The 23,207-nt window shown below is 45.3% G+C and overlaps 1 protein-coding gene across 2 annotated transcripts in view; it reads right to left on the bottom strand.

Annotated features, from left to right (window-relative positions):
* LCP2 (lymphocyte cytosolic protein 2) overlaps positions 1-23,207 on the bottom strand; it is a 583,862-nt gene that overhangs the window by 360,093 nt on the left and 200,562 nt on the right. For both annotated transcript variants that reach the window (XM_040442789.1, XM_040442797.1), the window contains 2 exons: positions 16,879-17,053; positions 10,828-10,916 (listed from right to left, as the gene is read on the bottom strand). In XM_040442789.1, the coding sequence (XP_040298723.1) occupies positions 10,828-10,916; positions 16,879-17,053 (264 nt within the window). The remainder of the gene's footprint in view (positions 1-10,827; positions 10,917-16,878; positions 17,054-23,207) is intronic.

Below are 23,207 nucleotides of genomic sequence, written 5' to 3'. Positions count from 1 at the left end.
CGAGTATGTGGTGTCTAAAATAGTGGATGTCAGGAAGGTGCGTAATTCCTTGCAGTCCCTGATTCACTGGAAGGGGTATGGACCTGAAGAGAGATCTTGGGTACCTGCCAGGGAGGTTCATGCTCCTAGACTTGTTCGTAAATTTCATTTAGAACACCCTGAAAAGCCATCGCCTGAAGTCTTGGGTCCGGTGGCCCCTCGTAAAAGGGGGGGTACTGTCACGGGGTTCCGAAGGTGCACTCGGTCCCCCATTGCCCGCAGAACTGTTGCTTAGCTTTTGGAATGAGGTTCTGTGTTTGACCTCATTCCCAGGGCGGCTTTACTAGCTGGGTGGCTCCTTGCTCCTAAGTCTGCCTTGAGCGCCGAGCTGATCACTCGGTGCTCGACTGGTTGGTCTGTCGGTCATGTGGCGCTGGCCACGTCACATGACCCTCACTCCCCACTATAAATACAGGCAGCCTGCTGGCTACAGGTTGCCTGTTAATTTCTAGGTTCCTGGTATTTGTTGGACTGCTGAATACTTACCTGATCCTGTTCCTTGACCATCCTTTTGCCTGATCCTCCTGTACTGCGCATCCGTCCTGGTATTGTGACCTCGGCTCCCACCTGACTACTCTCTTAGGACTCCTCTTGTACTTCTCTGCTCTCCTGGAATTTATGACCCCGGCTTCTCCTGACAATTCTCTGCTTGCTCCATTTGTACTTTGCAGCTTTCCTGGTATTGACTCGGTCCGTTCACGTCCTGTTGTTTGTCTGTCTGTCATCCCTGCACTTACTCCAAGTTAGGGATTGCCGTCCAGTTGTCCCCTGTCATTAGGACTCGCGAGGCAAGTAGGCAGGGCCAGGGGTAAGGGTGGAGCGCAGTGGTCACTTCCCTTCCCCCTGTGTGTGTGTGTACGTGACCATTACAGCTGCATTGCATACAGTGGAGACAAGGGAAAGTTCCTCCCTTCTGATTAGTGAGTGTACTCTGTAATGGGGCCTTCTCCATAGTGCCAATATCTGAGCGAACGAGGCGATCTCTCAAACTGGGATTGCGTCTATTACATATAAGTGGTGGGTTTTTAAATTCTACTATAGTGGAGTACACCTTCTCCAAAATATGCCAGTGTTTGCGCACCACATTGTCCAGTTGGTGATTCAGTGGATGATATTTATATATATGTGCTATGCGCTTACTGTTATCTCTTGATGGAGATCGCACCCCGCTAGCACTTATTGCCGTGGATAAAATATCATGAGGATAACCTCTCTCCAGAAATCGGGACGTCATCTCATTCACTCTCACATCCTGCATTTTCGAATCTGTCACAATCTTCTTCACTCTCATATATTGCAATTTTGGAATCGATTTTTTAAGAGAAGGAGGATGTGCACTGCGATAATGCAGGATACTATTCCTGTCTGTATTTTTTCGATATAAATCAGTGCACTGTTGGCTGGGCTTTGAAGCAGGGGTTCCCCTGTGGAGTTCACTACCTCTGCTAGATAATGGAAATATCCAGCTCACCCTTATTTTGTGATGATGTAGATGTTCCACCTCGGGTGCATGGAAGTGAAGGTAAGGCCTTGGTAGTAGCAAAAGGGAAGAATTTTCCAGCACCACTGCTTTCTTGAGAGAAAATTTTCTTTATTTTCAGTGACAAAGAGACAGCAATAAAACTTATTCACAGGTCCTGTTGGCAATCTACGCGTTTCGAACAGGTGGGTTCTTATTCATGACTGGCATGTCTAGCCTGTGTGAGAGCGGCTATATATATCCCTGTCTTGAGAGCCCATCCCCCAATTTCAGGGAGGGGAAAAAAATCCAGGTGTATGCAAGGCCGTAATCACACTGAAAGGCAAGGCAGGCGTCTGTTCAATTCATGTTAGACATTAATAAAAATACTGGTAGATTGGGGTAGCATATAGGGGCTTCAGTGCAAGAAATAGATTTTTGTTATGGTCAAAGAAAACTGCAACAAGCAGCTCCATATAGATTTAAAGAGTACATAAAAATATAGTGATATTGGCCATGAAAACAAAAACTGCAAGGTGTGAACATGATTCCAATAAACCCAGTATAGAAAAAAAAAACATTTTTTAAAAATAGTAATGAGAACAGACAAAAATATACATATGGTGCATAGTTTCAAGCAATATAAGCTCAGCTCAGTAAAAATACATAAGTCACTACCTCTGCTATCGGACAGCTGATGGCTGGTGTGGAAACATGGTTGACATTGAACAATAATCCATATTTGTAACACAGTGTATCAAAATGTCATATCTTGAGTGTTGCCCCATGAAAAGATATAATAAAATGTTTACAAAATGTGAGTGGTGTATTCACCTTTGTGAGATACTATATATTTACTGAATAGGAACCTGATAAGAACATTAATTTCTAACACATTTTGAATTAAGAAAGGTGGAGGGTTAAAAAATGCAGATTTTCAAATACCCATCAAATTTAATATATTGCAGCAAACTTCCAATGTACTGAATGAAATGGCCAGTTTTCTGCTGAATCCACTTGTAACATAGAACCATATTAGAGTCACCCAGAAGTAAAATGACTTACTGTTTGTTACTAATTTAAAAATCAAGACTTTTGCATGTTAAACACGAAAACACACACACTAGACTGCAAACTGACCAGTGCCTAGTTTACCCTACAACCTTTTAGAGACCAGGTGCCCAAACTGCAACCCAAAACCCACTTATTTATTGCAAAGTGTCAACACTGCAATTTAACCTGAATACTACAGTCCAATATACAGATGTAGCAGGGGTAACACACACACTCTTAACTCAAATTTCTTAACTCATCGCGTTATCTTGAAACAAAAGCCATTGAAAAGCAATTGCCTAACGCATTTAGTTGCATTTAGTTTAGAGCATGTGTGTTACCCTTGCTACATCCGTAGTATATATTCCATGGACGTTATAATTTAGCTACAGTATAATAGTCTGCCTAAATTCAATGTGCTACCTGTGCTGTTCATAGTGCACTCTGTGCTGATGAATGGCAGAAAAAGTCTAAGGCATATTGGTACATCATAGAATTTTTCCAGGGTGCCCACAGAGAAGGCTCTGAGTGCCACCACTGCCCTACACTATGAACCGACTGATGAAAGGTGGCCATCAGTCGACAAAGGAGCGTTAGCTCTTTCATCGGCTGCTCAATTATATGAGCCAATTGTTCCCAACAATTGGGACCAAATTAATGCAGTCTACTAGAGCACTTTTCAACTGTAGCATTTACACTAGGCTGCAGACTGATCAAAGGCAACATTTACACTAATACCTATAAGATAGATGCCATACCGCTTGCAATCAATGTAAATTTGTATTAGTAACGTAATAAATACATGAGTTAAAAACAAGTATAGGTGCAGAGAAAAGCATCATCTGCTGGAGGAGAACACAGTGTGAATAGCCAATATACTGTATGTCCATATATGTTGGCGCCATCCCGGAGGAGACACAGTATGTAAAAATCTATTTTATAGGAAATATTGTTAGGAAACATTCTTTCCTGTATATTGAATTGTATATAAAGTGCAAGTGCTGCAAAAAATTACAAGCAAGAGGCACTCCGAAACAGTCCATATATCACATAAAGGAGGGCCTCATTCACATTGTGGTACAATTGTTCAGGTAGTGGGACTCCTACACTCATAAAGCCTATTCACTAAGTGAAAGGGCTGCCAAAAATTACAAGGAATCGGCACTACAATACACCCTTTATTACACATGAAGGAGGGCATCATACACACTCTTGAAAAATTATGATTGATGGGCTGTTGGTGACCCTCAAAAACATTCGGAGCAAGGGCTTGCTGATCTGACCATCCAAAACATGAGGGGCGAGGGCGTGCTGCTGAGCTGACACTCTAAAACAACATATGCGAGTGCATGCTGTTCAGCTGACGCTCTAAAACATTATATGCAAGTGCCTGCAGGTGAGCTGACGCTCTAAAACATTATATGCGAGTGTATGCTGTTCAAATGACGCTCTAAAACATTATATGCGAGTGCATGCTGTTCAGCTGACGCTCTAAAACATTATATGCGAGTGCATGCTGTTCAAATGACGCTCTAAAACATTATATGCGAGTGCATGCTGTACAGCTGATGCTCTAAAACATTATATGTGAGAGCATGCTGTTCAGCTGACCCCTTAAAAAAATTAGAGTTGTGGGCCTGCAGTTGAGCTGACCCTATTAAAAAATTTGAGTTGAGGGCCTGCAGTTGAGCTGACCCTATTAAAAAAAAAAATTGTGGAGGGAATATATACAATCTGGATGAGGAGGAGGAGAAAACAAGATTCAACCAAATACTCTTTTTTTTTGTGGTGGAAAAGGTGCATGGGAATACACTACAGTAGATTGAGTACATTATAAATGATAGATTGAAATTGCCTTTATGTTCATCATCAGCTCAGCTCTCCTCTTGTGGAGCCCATCCACGCTGAACAGATGGAATTAAAGTTCCATGGGTACTACCCTCTGTAGCAACTGTCTCCAGCTCCTCCTCCTCCTCCTCTTCATGGACCAATTTGCGCTGAGTAGACGAACTGTGGGTGGTCTAGCTATCACCCTATGTAAAGTCCTCCCCCATTTCCTTGTCTGCCACATTCAGAGCGTCGTCCTTAATTGTGAGCAGAGATCATTTGAGTAGACACAGCGTTGGGATGGTTATGCTAATAATAGCATTATCGCCACTAACCATCTGTGTGGATTCATCAAAGTTTTTTAAAACCTCACAGATGTCTGACATCAATGCCTACTCCTCACTTGTGAATAGTGGCACTAGACTTGAAAGGCGACGATGTTGCAGCTGGTATTCCACAACTGCCCTCTGCTGCTCACAAAGCCTGGCCAACATGGGAAATGTAGAGTTCCAGCACGTGCTATGTCGCACAACAGTCGGTGAGCTGGAAGCCGCAAGCGCTGCTGTAGCGTTGACAGACCGGATGAATCTGTAGACGACTTGCGGAAATGGGCACACACGCGGCGCGCCTTCGCTAGTAGCTCTGGCAAATTGGGGGAGGTTTTGAAAAACCGCTCAACCACTAAGTTTAAGACATGGCTAGGCATGGGATGTGTGTCAGGTTGCCGAGCTCCAAAGCCGCCACCAAGTTACGGCCATTGTCAGACACAACCATGCCTGGTTGTAGGTTGAGTGGTGAGAGCCACAGCTCGGTCTGGTCCCTTATACCCTGCTATACCCTGCTACAGCTCTGCGGCGGTGTGCTGTTTGTCCCCTAAGCAGATCAGCTTCAGCATGGCCTGTTGACGCTTACCCACAGGAGTGCTACACTGCTTCCAGCTAGCGACTGATGGCTGACTGCTGCTAGAGGTGGAAGTGGAGGAGGAGAAGTGGGGGTTGGAGCCAGTAACATAGCTGCTGGCGGAGACCCTGATGAACGTAGGGCCCGCAATCCTGGGCATGGGTAGCACCTGTGCTATCCCATGGTACGACTCGTTCCCAGCCTCCACATCATTCACCTAGTGTGCGGTCAGGGAAATGTAGCGTCCCTGGCGACCAGCACTTGTCCATGTGTCCATGGTGAAGTGGACCTTTCCAGTAAGTGTGTTGGTCAGGGCACGAGTGATGTTCTGGGATGCTGGTATAAGGCGGGCACAGCACACAGTGAAAAATAGTGGCGGCTGGGGACTGCGTACCGAGGGACGGCCGCCGACATCAGGCTGCGGAAGGCCTCAGTGTCCACAAGCCTAAATGGCAACATTTCAAGGGCCAGTAATTTCGAAAGTTGTGCATTTAGTGCTATGGCCTGTGGGTGGGTATTTGCTCTTGCGTTCAATTAACTGTGTTATGAACATTTGGACGCTGCACTGGGACAGGGAAGTGGATGTTGTTGCTGATGGTTCATGCGAAGGTCCAGGTGCAGGCTGAGGGGCATCCGGGCCTGCGCCTTCGACAAGGGATTGGCCAGCAATGCGTAACACAGGGGAAGAGGAGGCAGTGGTGTGACCCCTCAGTCCCAGATTGTGGACCCAGGCATTCAGCCCACTTATTAGGGTGTTGAATGCCATCTGGCGGATCATGCTGGTGGTGGTGAGGTTGCTAATGTTCACACCCTGACTCGTTTTGGTACGGCACAGGTTGCAAACTACCACTCTTTTGTCGTCTGCAGTTTCATCAAAAAAGCGTCATACTGTGGAACACCTACCCCTTTACAAGGTAGATTTATGCATAGGGGTGCTAGGAGTGCTAGGTGTAACGGTTGTGGGCCTGTTTGGTATGGGACGACTTCTCCTCTTTGCAACCCCACTGCCTCTTCCAGCCTGTTGTGGTGCTGCCGATTCCTTCCCCCTCTGTACTGCTGTCCTCGCTTGGCTTTTCACCTTCCCATGTTGGGTCAGTGACCTCATCGTCAATCACCTCCTCTTCCACTTCCTCACTCTGCTCATCCTTCTGACTTGACCTAACCACAACCTCAGTGATTGACAACTGTGTCTCATCATCATCCACCTCGTGAACGAATGATTGCCGTTCACCACCGTCATCTTCTTGAGACTGTGAAGGCTCAAGAGGTTGGGAATCGGGAACAATATCTCAGGTCCCTCTTCAAGCATGCTGGGCGCGAGGGCCAAATGTAATAGTGGCCCTGGAAAGAGCTCCTCGGAGTATCCGAGTTTGGGATCACTCGTTTGGCAAGCCTCTCCATGGTGGGAGGAAGGATGATCAGAGTGAGGATTCGGGTGACCAGACTCTTGGCTACAGAGACTGAACTTGGTGGAAAAGAGGGTGGTGTTTAACCGACTGGAAGCATTATCTTCAGCAATCCAACCGATCAACTGTTCGCACTGGTCCGACTTGGACAGTGTTGTCCTGCACCGCCCAGCTAAGTTGGACATGAAGCTGGGTACAGTGGATATATATTTTTTTCTGGTACACTGGCAGCAGGCACAGTTTAATTGCGCCCAGGGCCACGGCCTCTGCGTGCACCATCAGCATCACGCCCACTTCTCCGTCCCTTAGTGCTCGCCTTCTTCATATTAATGGTTTTGTCACTAGAGACACAGTTTTGTCGCTAAAGACACAGTTTTCGGATGCAGGACAGTATATGTCACAGAAACCCACAGAATATGGACACTATATTAGGCCCAGATTAGTTAAATTTGCCCTAAAGAAACAGTTTTTCGGATGGCGTACTATGTCACAGAAAACAACGCACTATGGACACTAGATTAGGCCCAGTGTATTGCAAATTCCAATAATAACTCAGTTTTCGGATGCAGGACAGTATATGTCACGGATGTGTTTTACACGCACACACTACAGAGACAGTAGATGAGGACTGGCCCCTGATTATTAAAATTTACGCTAAAGAAACAGTTTTCGGATGATGTACTGTATATGTCACATAAATCCACACACTATGGTTACTAGATTAAGCCCAGATTAGTTAAATTTGCCCTAAAGAAACAGTTTTCGGATGGCGTACTGTATATGTCACAGAAAACAATACACTATGGACACTAGATTAGGCCAAGATTATTGGAATTTACGCTAAAGAAACAGCTTTCGGATGGGGTACTGTATATGACACAGATGTGTATTACACGCACAGACTACAGAGACAGTAGATGAGGGCTGGCCCCTGATTATTTAAATTTACGCTAAAGAAACAGTTTTCGGATGGCGCAATTTATATGTCACAGAAAATAACACACTATGTACCCTAGATTAGGCCCAGATTATTGGAATTTGCCATAAAGAAACAGTTTTCGGATGGCGTACTGTATATGTCACAGAAAACAACACACTATGGACACTAGATTAGGCCCATATTATTGGAATTTACGCTAAAGAAACAGTTTTCGGGTGCAGTACTGTATATGTCAGGGATGTCTTTTACACGCACACACTACAGAGACAGTAGATGAGGACTGGCCCCTGATTATTTACATTTACACTAAAGAAACAGTTTTCGGATGGAGTACTGTATATGTCACAGATGTGTATTAAACGCACACTATAGACAATAAATGTGACACTGATTATTTGAATTTACGCAAAAAGACACAGTCTGCGGATGATGTACAGTATATGTCACTAATAGGTATTAAAGAAAAATATCTTGCTGCTGTCAAACACATACAAAGTAGTCCTTAAAAGGACTTTGGGGTCTTTGAAAAGCTTTTGGTAGTAAAAACAGCAAATTTCTCTCCCTGCACTATCTGTCCCTTCCTCAGCACGGATGTCCTTGAGACTGATCAATTTAGCACAGGTAAAAATATATTGCTGCTCTAAAACACACACACAGTACAGTAGGTGTTTGTGATATTGTGCTTTTAGCACGACAGCGTCGCGCTGATACTCGGCGACATGGTGCCGAGATCTCGCACTCACTGGAATAGTGACAGCACATCCCAGCAAGCGCGTCATAGAAGCGACGGGAGATCCGACTTGGATTCCCGCCAATTCTACACGTGTGCGGCGTTTGTTATGAATCCTGAGGGGGAAGTCCCCGCCGGATTTTAAATAAAAATCCGGCATGGGTCCCCACCTCAGGAGCATACCGGGCCCTTAGGTCTGTTATGGGTTGTAAGGAGAGCCCCCCCTACGCCGAAAAAAACGGCGTAGGGGGTCCCCCTACAATCCATACCAGACCCGTATCCAAAGCACGCTACCCGGCCAGCCAGGAAGGGAGTGGGGACGAGCGAGCGCCCCCCCCCCCCCTCCTGAGCCGTACCAGGCTGCATGCCCTCAACATGGGGGGGTTGGGTGCTCTGGGGCAGGGGGCGCACTGCGGCCCCCCCACCTCAGAGCACCCTGTCCCCATGTTGATGAGGACAGGGCCCCTTCCCGACAACCCTGGCCGTTGGTTGTCGGGTATGCGGGCGGGAGGCTTATCGGAATCTGGGAGCCCCCTTTAATAAGGGGGCCCCCAGATACCGGCCCCCCACCCTAAGTGAATGAGTATGGGGTACATCGTACCCCTACCCATTCACCTGCAAGAAAAGTGGTAAAAACACAAATAAACCACACAGTGTATTAAAATATTTTATTTTTCTGCTCCGGAGGCCGCCCCCTGTCTTCTTTATTAGCTCTTTTACCAGGGGGGGCTCTTCTTCTTCCGCTATCCCGACGGGTCTTCTCCGCTATCCGGGGGGTCTTCTCAACTCTCCGGGGTTCTCCTTCTGTCTTCGCCGCTCTCCGTTGTTGACTCGGCGCACCCCGGTTCTTCGTCTGGCGAGATCTCGGATTTTAAATAAAAATTTAGCGAGACGAAGAACCGGGGTGCGCCGAGTCAACAACGGAGAGCGGCGAAGACAGAAGGAGAACCCCGGAGAGTTGAGAAGACCCCCCGGATAGCGGAGAAGACCCGTCGGGATAGCGGAAGAAGAAGAGCCCCCCCCTGGTAAAAGAGCTAATAAAGAAGACAGGGGGCGGCCTCCGGAGCAGAAAAATAAAATATTTTAATACACTGTGTGGTTTATTTGTGTTTTTACCACTTTTCTTGCAGGTGAATGGGTAGGGGTACGATGTACCCCATACTCATTCACTTAGGGTGGGGGGCCGGTATCTGGGGGCCCCCTTATTAAAGGGGGCTACCAGATTCCGATAAGCCTCCCACCCGCATACCCCGACAACCAACGGCCAGGGTTGTCGGGAAGGGGCCCTGTCCTCATCAACATGGGGACAGGGTGCTCTGAGGTGGGGGGGCCGCAGTGCGCCCCCTGCCCCAGAGCACCCAACCCCCCCATGTTGAGGGCATGCAGCCTGGTACGGCTCAGGAGGGGGGGGGGGGGGGGCGCTCGCTCGTCCCCACTCCCTTCCTGGCTGGCCGGGTAGCGTGCTTTGGATACGGGTCTGGTATGGATTGTAGGGGGACGCCCTACGCCGTTTTTTTCGGCGTAGGGGGGGCTCTCCTTACAACCCATAACAGACCTAAGGGCCCGGTATGCTCCTGAGGGGGGGACCCATGCCGGATTTTTATTTAAAATCCGGCGGGGACTTCCCCCTCAGAATTCATAACAAACGCCGCACACGTGTAGAATTGGCGGGAATCCAAGTCGGATCTCCCGTCGCTTCTATGACGGCTCTGTCTCCATCGCGGCAAGCCAGCTCGGCGCTGGCTCCCGCGATGGGGCTCGTAGGTGCTCAATCTCGCCGAGAAAGAGAGCGAGATTGACACAAAATCGGGTTCACCTACTGTAGTCCTTAAAAGGACTTTTGGGTCTTTGAAAAGCTTTCTTCGAATAATAACTGAGAATTTCGCTCCCTACACTCCCTTTCCTTTCCTACTCTCTGCTCTTTCTGACTATGACTGATCCAAGCACGTGTCATTGGGTGCTATATACCACTCGATGACACGTTTCGGCCAGCCAATCACTGTAATGCCAGCAGCCAACAAGGCTACTGGCATTACAATGATGGCAGTACTTACCTGCACATTTATTGGCTGCTTAGCAGCCGTGAAACATGCGGGGAGGAGACTCGAGCATGGCGCTCGAGCACATGCGGTACTCGGCTGAGTACCGCCATGTGCCAAGGATAGAGATGCTCGAGCCGAACCGATATTCAGCCGAGCCTGCTCGCTCATCACTAGTCCGCACCCATTCCACAAAATTGTGGAACCGATGCGGACACATAAATATGGTTGTATGAATGAGTCCTTACTCTATTGGTGCTATAATACACGGTTCTGCAACAGAAAATCTGCATTGTATCTGTCACACATGAATATACTACACTAATAAAGTATTTTTTCTGTTTTGAAAACAGTATTACACATAATCATCAGCTTCCTCTTTGAAATATGTTCAAGTAGTCACGGTTATATGTTTACATTATAAAAATACATACAGTGTTGCCATGTGATGTAAAAGTGGACACTCCAGTTCTTGTAGGAGGATTTGGAGGATATCTTACAGAATCACTTGGGACTGGCCTGTCTGAAATATAAGAAATCACAATTTTATAGAAAAGAAGCAATGAAAAGAGAATGACGCCAAAGTTTAGTCTAACATCTTCAGCATAAAAATAGTTCTCTGGCCTCTACATGGCAAACATGCAGCAGTTTTTGCCGTTCCATTGTCTGCCGGCTGGAACACCTGGTCACAGGTCTGAAATTAGCCTAACCAGATTAAAATTATCACAAATATTCTCTGCCATCACACACTCGTCTCCTAAATTATTGTATAATCAATGTTCAATGCAACATCATTGTTTGGCCTCATGCACACGGCCGTTGTGCGGCCGTTCCAAGCATTGCGGACCGCAATTTGCAACAAGCAACGTCTGTGTGTGCGGTGGCCGGGATGGATCGAGACCCATTCAACTTGAATGGGTCCGTGAGCCATCCACACCACTAAAAAATAGAACATGTTCTATTTTTTTGCGGTGCTGAGGCACAGACAGAAACACCACGGAAACACTCCATAGTGCTCCCGTGGGGTTCCGTGCCTCCGTTCAGCACCGAAGCTCTGTATTGTGGACCTATTCAAGTAAATGGGTCCGCATCCGTCTTGCAGGGAGCTCACGACCAGTGCCCGCATATTGCAGACCCACTGTTTGCGGGCTGCAATACGGCCATGTCCGGGCAACGGCCGTGTGCATGAGACCTTTCCCTTAGCTTCCTAGATTACTGTAGGGGATCAGCGAACTTGTGTTTTCAAGTTCGACATACAAGGTTCGGGTTATCTAAGAATTCTGTTATGGATTCCACTACCACGGACTATAACTAATGCTCTGTGTTAGCGGAATCCATAACGGAATTCTGAGATAACCCGAACCTTGTACGCCGAACATGAAAACACAAGTTCACTCATCACTAATTACTGTTTGATGCCAGAGTTTGTAGTAAATTGTTTTGAAATCCATTCAGTGGAATTGTCACAGTCCCTCCTGTGACAGATGTCAGGAGATCAAGGAGACTGGTGGAGTGTGGATGAATTTAACAGCCTCTTTAATTACTCTTGATTCAGTGTTGTTGTTGTTAATGACCACATTCCTTGTTTCAGGTGTAGCTTAGTAGTCATTACTTCTACCCTATTTAGTCTTACCCCACCCTTCTGACTGTGCGGTAAGATAGCTTAATTTGGTTTTGGAAGAGCTGGAGTTCCTGCTCGTCCATCTCACTACTGAAGTTAAGTGTCGCGTTTGTTTGTGTTTTGTTTTCCCTTCCTTGTTGGTTGTTACTAGGCCTCAGGGAGACACTTGTTTCTTCATCTGGGAAGCAACTGGTTGTCTCAGCACTGCCAATATCCATAGGGATCTTTAGGGTCTCCAGGGTCCCAGGTTCCAGTGTATGGGCATTCCTATCTTCAATGGGTGCCCATACGGTTAGGAGTCAGGGCAAGGAGTAGGGTTCTCTAGGAGGTGACCTTTTCATTTCCCTAGCGTTGAGGCCTAGTGGCTTTCCCTTTCCTTTCTGGTTGTCAGTGTGGTGTTTTCTCCTATACCTCATCCGTGACAGGAATAAGGCTAAAAAAATACTTTTTTCCAACTTCTAAATGTTATTATCTTTTCATAGATTATCTGCATATTTCAAGAAGATTAGATGTAATCTTCCAGTTTATTATTATTAAATACAAAATCACTTTATAGGTAATTTATATTTAGGATTAAAGGGAACCTGTCCTGTTGAACACTGTGTCTGAGCTGCAGGTGACATGTTATAAGGCAGGAGGAGCTGAGAAGATTTATATATAGTTTTATGGGAAAAAAGCCAGTAGAACCTGTATTTCATTCATTTTAATTCCTTCTCATTCTGGTATTTGACGTCAAAGAGGTGGTATATTCAAGGATCAAAGAAATGATAGTAGCATAAGCAAGTTTCTTTTTTACAATAGAACAAGATTAAGCAATCATTGGTATATTTATTCCACCAATACACTATTACTTATTTTTGGGGCCTTAGTGCCGAGTCCACACTGAAAATCCACAATAGCTTTACAGTAGTATACAAAAAAGACCAAAGTTGCAAAAAGCTATCAGTGTGTACCATGGAATTCCACCAGCAATCAAAATCCAAAAGTATACAGGGTAATAAGTAAAACTTAGCTTTATTTATGCCTCATTCACACATCAGTGTTCTGGTCAGTGATTTCCATCAGTGATTTTGAGCCAAAACCAGGTGCTGCTCTAAACACAGAACAGGTGCAAAAGTTTCTCTTATACCTTATCTCTGTGGAGGCTCCAATCCTGGTTTTGGCTCACAATTACTGATGGAAATCACTGACCAAAACACTGACGTGTGAATGAGGCATTATTCAATCTAAAATTAAAATGCATACACAGAATAACACACAATGATATTTTATGAAACTATTGCACAACTCCTCATGGCTAAGAGGGTATATAAATCACAGAGTACACTGTGGCACCCACCAATCTGATGCAATGGTGGGGTGTTGCAGAGGTCACTGAGTGCAAACATGTGATAAATCTGCACTGTGCTTATAAAGCCCTAGTTGGGGTGGACCTTGCTTTGGCCCTAATAGACCTAGACCCAGAGCATCTGCCCTGATATGAGCTACTTCTTCCAGAACCTGACCCTGTTGTAAATGTGCCTTACAGCATCCCTAGCTCATTATCCGTATATGTCACTTTGTCACTTTCACCTTCACTCATGAGGGGATATGGAGGGCCATGGGACAATGCTAAAATACTCCAGTGAAGTGATAAAACTCACAGGAGCCTGCTAGTGCAGCATAATGTTGCAGTGAGAAGATGAGGCTCCTGGCAGCCTAATGCGGAGCATTGTGACAATTTGCATATGACAGCAGGTCTCACCTGATTCAGGCTTGTTTTAAGCTGCAGCGTGCTCATCATCTCCCACTGTACATCCCAAGAGTGGGAGGAGGCATGGTGTAATGTCATCATGTGATGGGATAGGGAGCACTTCAGCAACATTCCTGCCACTGAAGATAAGATGCTTGGAGTGCTTATTGGTTAAAGGGAGTCTTTCACCATTATAGAACACTAACATCAGAATCTCCATTACATTCTCCATATTAGAATGCTACCTTCCATATTGCTGTCCATCGCTGATTTTCTTTTATTCAATATGTTAATTAGTTTCTGAAGGTGCCCAGGGGCGGCATTCATGCGGCCGTTGCCCAGGGCCCTCGTCGCTTTTCAGACGAAACCCCTCCCCTTTCACCCCTCTGGCCTGCCCTAGGTTCTTCTGATTATGTCCTCCTCTTAGTGAGAAATCCACCGCCATTGCCGTTGAACAGATTCGCCGCGCCAGCGCACTTCATTCCCCATTATGGGTAGAGGCACAAGAGCGTTTAATGAAGTACGCAGGCGCAGCGAATTTGTTGAACAGTGCTGGCGCTGGATTTCTCACTAAGAGGAGGACGTAATCAGAAGAACCTAGGGCGGGCCAGAGGGGTGAAAGGGGAGGGGTTTCATATGAAAAGCGACGAGGGGCTGGGCAACGGCCTCATGAACGCCGCCCCTGGGCACCTTCAGAAGCTAATTAACATTATGAATAAAAGTGTTTTTCTGAGAAAATCGGAACAGCTAAAGGGGGCATAACTGGCAGATTTCAAAGTGTGATAGGGAGGTTTAAAAACGGCATTCCCATAACCTGGAGATATACATAACAGGCAGGATTTAATCTGCCAGTTGTGCCCCTTTAGCTATTTAACCAATAAGTGCTACCACTACTTTGTCTTCAGAGTCAAGAACACTGCCCTTGTTCTCTGGCGACCACTGCAGCACTCCCATTCCTATAGTTCTCACTGGAACCTGCTTCATAGGGGCTAGCACCACAATCTTGGTCTTGTTTTAAAGATTCATTTGTCAGCGTTAAAACAAAGATTCTAGGTCAGTAGTTTAAGAAAGATCCCTGGGAATTATAGCTCCCTCTGGAGCCACACAGCTTCAACATTGTGGTAGTGCATGTGCATGGCTCTCACCATTTACTTTGACGGGAGTTATGGAGAGCATCTAAGCTGAATCACCATGGTAAAAGATCATGTGACGTACCATGTGATGACCAGAGTGACGTCATCCCACGTCCTTAAACTATAGTTAATGCTCTCCACAGGTCCTATACAGTAAAAGAGTCAGACGGAGATGCCCGCATCGCGAGCAAGTGGATTAAGGTGAGTTAAATGATTTTTTATTTTTTTTAACCCCCTCCAGCCCTGTTTTACTTAGCATTCTGTATTCAGAATGCTATTATTTTCCCTTATAACCATGTTATAAGGGAAAATAATAAGATTCGGGTCTCCATCCCGATCGTCTCCTAGCAACCGTGCGTGAAAATCGCACCGCATCCGCACTTGCTTGCGGATGCTTGCGATTTTCACGCAACCCCATTCATTTCTATGGGGCCTGCGTTACGTGAAAAACGCACAAAGAGGAGCATGCTGCGATTTTCACGCAACGCAAAAGTGATGCGTGAAAATCACCGCTCGTGTGCACAGCCCCATAGAAATGAATGGGTCAGTATTCAGTGCGGGTGCAATGCGTTCACCTCCCGCATCGCATCCGCGCGGAATACTCGCTCGTGTGAAAGGGGCCTTAGGGTCCATTCACATGTCTGTTTTTTCTTTCCTGATCTGTTCCGTTTTTTCTGGAACAGATCTGGACCAGATCTGGACCCATTCATTTTCAATGGGTCCTGGAAAAAAACGGACAGCACAATGTGTGCTGTCCGTTTCCGTTGTTCCGTTCCGCATGTCCGTTTAAATATAAAACATGTCCTATTCTTTTCCTGAAAAATCGGATCCTGGTACAATACAAAGTCAATGGATCCGCAAAAAACGGAAGACATACGGATGTCATTCCGTATGTCATCCGTTTTATACGGAATCCGTTCCTGGAAATTACATTTAAATTTTATTTTTATTTTTTTCAAGAAATCCAAACAACTTTATTTGCTTATTGAAATTTATACATGTTTCCGTTTTTTGCGGATCCGCAAAAAACGGATGACATACGGATGACATACGGAAACATTTTCAGGAACAACGGATCCGCAAAAAACGGACAGAAAATCGGATTATAGAAAAATACTGACGTGTGAATGTAGCCTTAGACTGTCTTATTTTTTTAAGTCTCATTTAACAACTGATTTTGCACCTGTTTAGGAGGCATTTGCGCCTTGTTCATCTAATTCTTATTTTGAGACAAATTTTCGAGTTGTGTTTGTTTTGCCCCTTATTTACGATGTATATATCTTGGCACACCTTTTTTTGCACTTGAATTCTTATTTGTACTCCATTCCTGACCAGCCTTATTTTTCTGATATGTTTTGAGGGGGAATTTGTGCAACTTCTGAACCTGTTTTACAAGAAAACAACCACTAGAGGTCAGACTTAAGCCAAATATGATGAAGCTTATTTATTAAGTGATCATAAATTTGAGGCAATTTAAAGATGTGCCCCGATGTGTTTAAACATAATCTAATGTTCTTTGGTATATCTGACTCACATTTTTTACTATATTCCAAAGTAATACACATTAGTATGGTATGACTCTACTATACTTTGTTACCCTTGCATTGGCGTCTGATGATAAACTTTCATTCTGTCAGCATGTTCAGTTAAAGGGGTATTCAGGTTATAGAAAGTTATCCCCAGGATAGGGGATAACTATCAGATTGATGGGTGTCCTCCCAATGGGACCACCACCAGTCATGAGAATGGGTACCCAGGACCCCGCAAAGCCTTTCTGAAATGGACAGAGAGGCTGGTTGGAAAAGCGCGTCACTAGACCCTCAAAGATCTGATAGTTATCCCCTACCCTGTTGATAGGGGATAACTTTCTATAACCAAAATACTTTCTATTATTTATCTTGAACTAATTTTGAGCCATATGCCATATTCCTCACTATCCTCATGCAAATTGTAACTAAGGACTCATAGAGTAATATACATATATACTAAAATAACTTACCAATGTAATCTTGGTTGGAAGAAGTATTTTTTGGAGTGCTAATTGGTAGAATATCATTATTAGTTGGAGGTGGTTCATAACCATCACTGTTTTCACTGTCTTCATCTTCTGGAGCTGGGGATTCATAGTCTGCATTTTTCTCTGGCTCATCTGGATCCTCATAGTCATCATCATCCTAAATTATGGATTATATTATATATAAGTATGGAGAACGGAGATAAAGATAGCAATAAGTGAGTAATTTATCCTTAAATAATAAATACATGGATTATGGAATCCAGAGGGGAAAAAAATCAGCAATCTGGTTTTGAGTTGTCTGGGAGTAGCAGCTATATAAGCAGACTGGAAATGCGAGTTTGTGAGCGTGCGAGCGTTTGTTTGCAAGTGTGTGTTTGTCTTAAGTGTATGACTTAAGATAAATGAGGGAGCATCTGTAAGGCCTGTTAAGTTATCTGTGTGCATTGCTGAGTGTGTTTGTGCCTGACTTTATTGTACTTTATAACAAGTCAGAGCAGTATACTATAGCTTATACATTATAACTTGTTTTACTGTCAGGTTTATTGCATAGCAGCTAAGAGTAAATTGTGGGGCGATAGGTTATTACAAAATTAAACCTAGTAAAAAATAACGACCACCGAGCCTGTCTAGGGGTGAGGCGTTTAGCAGACTCCAGATATAATAAGTTTTTGTGATCAGTAATCACCGTGACGGGATGAACCGCCCCCTCCAAAAAATGACGCCACTCCTCAAAGGCCAACTTAATAGCCAAAAGTTCCCTGTTGCCAATATCATAGTGTCCTATGCATGTCTCCTTCTCAAAATCCACTCCACTATCCTTGAAAAAGCATATCTGGTAAGAGATCTACCTCTGTTTCAGGGATATTGTGTAATGCTGAGCTGTTCAGTCAGTTTGTAATTGTTATTCAGGGAGTTACTACTGTTATCTAGCCATGCAATCATATGTATAGGCATCCATTTCACCATGTGCCTTCATTGTTAATATAAATGTTATAGTACATGCTATCTTATATTTAATACTTATACATGCTATTTGTATCCTTGTAGTTTTACCAATCAATCAATCACATATATAATCTCTCACTCACACACACCACGCAGAGAGTAAAACCTGTTGACCAATACTGATGGACAAACATCAACCTGGATGGTTCGCAAATGCGTGTTCGCGATCAAATGTGTGTGAACCGCGCGTTCCTGGCGGGCCCTATTGACTTTAATGGCAGGCGAACCTGAAAAACCTTCAGGTCATATTTGCAGCCACCAAATATTTACTAGAAGTGCACAAATAGTCCTACAACATGGACAGTGACATACCAGAGGGGGATCATTGGCAAAAATTCCCACAAAAAATATGTATTTTAAAAAGAAATTGTGATGATGTGGCTGAAGGTACATTAGGTGGTCACAGGATAAAAGTTTTACTGTAGGCCAGTACAGGCCCCAAAAATTGGGCATTCATCTGACAGAAAAGGCCTTTTATGCCGCTATATTTACATAAGACAAGTATGGCATGAGGAAATTCTATTACACGTGGTCGTCAAAGGTGTTGAATTCCTCAAAGATCCATGCCTCGATGAGGGGCAAGCCAAGAGTTCCATGGCAAATTGTGCAAGCTCTGGCCACTGGTCAAGCCTGCACACCCAGTAGTCCAGGGGTTCCTCGCTTCTCAGAGCGTCCATATCGGCCGTTAACCCAATGTAGTCGGACATCTGTCGGTCTAGGCATTCCCTGAGGCTGGATCCGGAGGTCGGCTGTCGATGGGTTGGTTGCAAGAATGATCTCATATCCGAAGTGACCAACACATCTTCAAACTGCCCTCTTCTTGCAGGTGCGGTAAGATTGGTACCCGCACCTGTTTCGCTGTTGGTTGAAATTCCTCTGCCAGCGCCCTTAACAGCAAAATGCAGCATCTCTTGCAGCAAGGCCTGGAAATGCTGCATTCTGACAGCCCTCTGCGATGCTGGTAACGTCCGCCATTTTGTGTTTGTACTGGGGGTCTAAGTACGTTGCAACCCAGTACTGGTCCTTGCCCTTTATGCTTTTTATACGGTGGTCCCTCTTCAAACACTGGAGCATGAAGGCCCCCATTTTCACTATATTGGAAGTGGTGGAGCACCCTGGCTCCTGCTCATCACCCAGGAGAATGTCGTCCTCAGTCTCCTCCCCCCAGCCATGGACAACACCAGGGATCCCCAAAAAGTTTAAAGCCCCCTTCTTGAAGCCTGCTCTTCTTGCTCCTCCTCCCCCCAGCCACCATCCTCCTCTGACTCCTCTTCAGACTCCTGCTGACTTGTCTCAGATGGAGTAACCGCCCCTGGGAATTTATTCAGCATTGAGATTTCCTCATCTTCCATCTCCTGCTTCTCGACGGCTTGATAAATGAAACGACACAATGCACGCTCCAGAAAGAAGGCGTAAGGTACGATGTCACTGATGGTGCCCTGGCTGCGACTGACTAGTTTGGTGATCTCATCAAATGCCCGCAGAAGTCTGCATGCGTCGCGCATGAGCAGCCACCACTGGCGCGGTGAAAAGAAACCAAGCTCCCCAGAACCTTTCCTGCTGCAGACTTATTACAGGTAGTCCTTAACAGCACGTTGCTTCTGGAGCAGCCTATCAAACATATACAAGGTAGAGTTTCAGCGCGTTGGGCTGTCACAAATCAGACGTCTGACGGGCAAGTGGTTTCGCGAGTCATGGCCGTGAAAGATCTTCTAAAATAGCCAGAGATTTTCCTGGCCTGCCGCAAGATGTCCTGGACCCCGGGGTATTCGGCAACGAATCGCTGCACGACTAAGGCCTCTTTCACACTTGCGTTGTTGGGATCCGGCATGCACTTCCGTTGCCGGAGGTGCCTGCCGGATCCGGAAAAACGCAAGTGTACTGAAAGCATTTGAAGACGGAACCGTCTTCCAAATGCTTTCAGTGTTACTATGGCACCCAGGACGCTATTAAAGTCCTGGTTGCCATAGTAGGAGCGGGGAGCGGGGGAGCGGTATACTTACAGTCCGTGCGGCTCCCGGGGCGCTCCAGAATGACGTCAGAGCGCCCCATGCGCATGGATGACGTGATCACATGGATCACGTGATCCATGCGCTTGGGGCGCCCTGACGTCACTCTGGAGCGCCCGGGGAGCCGCACGGACGGTGAGTACACTGCTCCCCCGCTCCCCACTACACTTACCATGGCTGTCAGGACTTTAGCGTCCCGGCAGCCATGGTAACCACTCTGAAAAAGCTAAATGTCGGCTCCGGCAATGCGCCGAAACGACGTTTAGCTTAAGGCCGGATCCGGATCAATGCCTTTCAATGGGCATTAATTCCGGATCCGGCCTTGCGGCAAGTGTTCCGGATTTTTGGCCGGAGCAAAAAGCGCAGCATGCTGCGGTATTTTCTCCGGCCAACAAACGTTCCGTACCGGAACTGAAGACATCCTGATGCATCCTGAACGGATTACTCTCCATTCAGAATGCATTAGGATAATCCTGATCAGGATTCTTCCGGCATAGAGTCCCGACGACGGAACTCTATGCCGGAAGACAATAACGCAGGTGTGAAAGAGCCCTAAGTAGAGTTTTTCTTTTCCGGCACTGAGTTCCGTCCTAGGGGCTCAAATCCGGAAAAGAACTGATCAGTTTTATCCCAATGCATTCTGAATGGAGAGTAATCCGTTCAGGATGCATCAGGATGTCTTCAGTTCAGTCTTTTTGACTGATCAGGCTTTTCAGAAAACTGTAGCATGTTGTATTTTTACCTCCAGCCAAAAATCCGGAACACTTTGACTGAACGCCGGATCCGGCCTTTTTCCCATTGACTTGCATTAACCTCGGATCCGGCTTTTGCATGTTAAACCCGAAAAATTTGAAAAAAAAGCTAAAGTTAAATGGCGGATCCGTTTTTTCCAATGCATTTATTTTTTTCATTGTGATCAAAATCCTGATCAGGATTCAAATGTAATCTGTTTTCACACGTTTTTCCGGATCCGGCGGGCAGTTCCGGTGACGGAATTGAATGCCAGGTTCAAACAACGCTAGTGTGAAAGTAGCTTAAGTTCAGGACGTGTTGTCGCACACCACTTTACCTACTGTCAAATTCAGCGGGGTTAGCCACTAATCGGCCTGTGAACGCAGAGCTGAAAGCAGTGCAGGACCGGTGTGGCTCTTGGCTTCCAGGCACAACATGTAGCTGGCCAGCTAATACCTGTCCTAAGTTGCTAATATGGCTTATATGTGCATACAGCTAGACCTGCCAATAACCTTAATACAGTTCCTATGTTTTGTGTGTTAAAGACAAAAGCAGAGTTATTTACAGTGACTTCATGTTTGGATGTGATAAAACTGTTATATATTGTGTTCACAGAAGCAGAAAAGATATTTTGCCTTTAAGATTCATTATATAATGTAAGGTAATCTCAATGACACAGCAGCAACAACAGAAAACATAGAGTTAAACTGTTGTTGCTGGGCAGGAGTCTTGACCAATCACAGCCAGCCTCACACACAGCAAGCGTTTTGACCAATTACAGCCAGCCTCACACACAGCCTGTGTGGGAAATTCCCCTAGCAGGAGCTGCTAGAATCATTACACCAGAGGAGAGAAGCTGAACCCAACATTAACTCCACTAAGAGTTGTGTTTTATGGAAGTAGAGAGGCCAAAATAGGTATTTAAAACAGTTATATAATGTTCCTACTGTTAATATAGTGATTAGAACTGTATACTGAACTGGTTATATGTATGATTACTTACAGTTCCACCAAATTACAATTGCAAACTACAAAGTTCCACCATACAAATTACAACCATACAATCATAAAATCCAAAAATATTGCATACAAATGTGAACTACTCATACCAGATCATAAGCAATTGTATAGAGCAAATTGCAAACCAAGTAGAGCAAGTGAACTATTGGTTAACCTCAGATATACCTCTCAGAGAGATCATAAAGTGCTTAAATAACTTAAAGTGAGAGTACAGATAGAAAAATATATCCACCATTTTATGTTGAATGACAACATTGAACAGTTGAACCACTATCTTATGCATGCCGCCATATTATGATACTTTATTCAACATAGCAGAGCTAGAGAGGGTTCAGAGGAGGGCAACTAAAGTAATAACTGGAATGGGGCAACTACAGTACCCTGAAAGATTATCAACATTAGGGTTATTCACTTTAGAAAAAAGACGACTGAGGGGAGATCTAATTACTATGTATAAATATATCAGGGGGCAGTACAGAGATCTCTCCCATCATCTATTTATCCCTAGGACTATGACTGTGACGAGGGGACAGCCTGTGCATCTGGAGGAAAGAAAGATTGTACACAAACATAGAAAAGGATTCTATACGGCAAGAGCAGTGAGACTATGGAGCTCTCTGCATAAGGAGGTGGCGATGGTAAGTACAATTAAAGAATTCAAGATGGGCTTGGATGAATTTCTGGAGTGTAATATTATTACAGGCTATGGCTACTAGAGAGGCGTCGTTGGTCCAGGGAGTTATTCTGATTGCCTTATTGGAGTCGGGAAGGAATTTTTCACCCCTTAAGTGGGGTAAATTGGCTTGTACCTCTCTGTTTTTTTTGCCTTCCTCTGAATCAAATTGCAGGATAACAGGCCGAACTGGATGAACAAATGTCTTTTTTTGAGGCTTGATATACTACGTTACTATGTTACCTGTTTTGTACATGGACTATCTGCTGCGGAGGTGGCAGTGTTATATATGAAGAAAAGTTGAAGTTAATAATGAAGTTATTTCAAACATTTTGTGTGCTCTTTAAACCTACTGTTTTCATAGAACGGCGCTAGAGGAATTACATGCACACGAAGGCTACATACAAACGAACGTTGTTTCTTTCCATGTCCGTTCCGTTTTTTTTGGCTGTTGTGCTGTCCAATCGCAGCACAGAACTTCACATCCAGGGAGAAGGAACGCCCACAGAGAAAAGCTGATGTCTCCTCCCTGGTGTTCCGATGCGGTTACTTAGCATACAGCACCGGAGAATGTATCTGGAGCCACAGCGGCGCAAGGGAGCAGTGCCCAGAAATAATAGTAAGTGCAGGGACATCCCCCATGTATGCCCTACATGTCCTGCTACTTAGTTAATAAAGTATAGACCCATGAAAGGTCCTCCAGTGGACAGTGGGGCTCAAGAGGCAGCTACCTTGGGCCCCCAGGAGCAACTAGGCCCTGGGAAGCTGCGCCTTTTCCCCGCTTTAAAGAAGGCCCTGGGCACCCACGTGACGTCCATCAACACGTCATCATCGTCACCTTCACCACCACTGACATTTGAGATCTCGAAGTA

Source organism: Bufo bufo, chromosome 1, assembly GCF_905171765.1.
Source record: "Bufo bufo chromosome 1, aBufBuf1.1, whole genome shotgun sequence".
Classification (NCBI taxonomy): domain Eukaryota; kingdom Metazoa; phylum Chordata; class Amphibia; order Anura; family Bufonidae; genus Bufo; species Bufo bufo.
The sequence above is the reverse complement of the archived record's forward strand: the minus strand, read 5'-3'. Positions and strand labels throughout refer to the sequence as shown.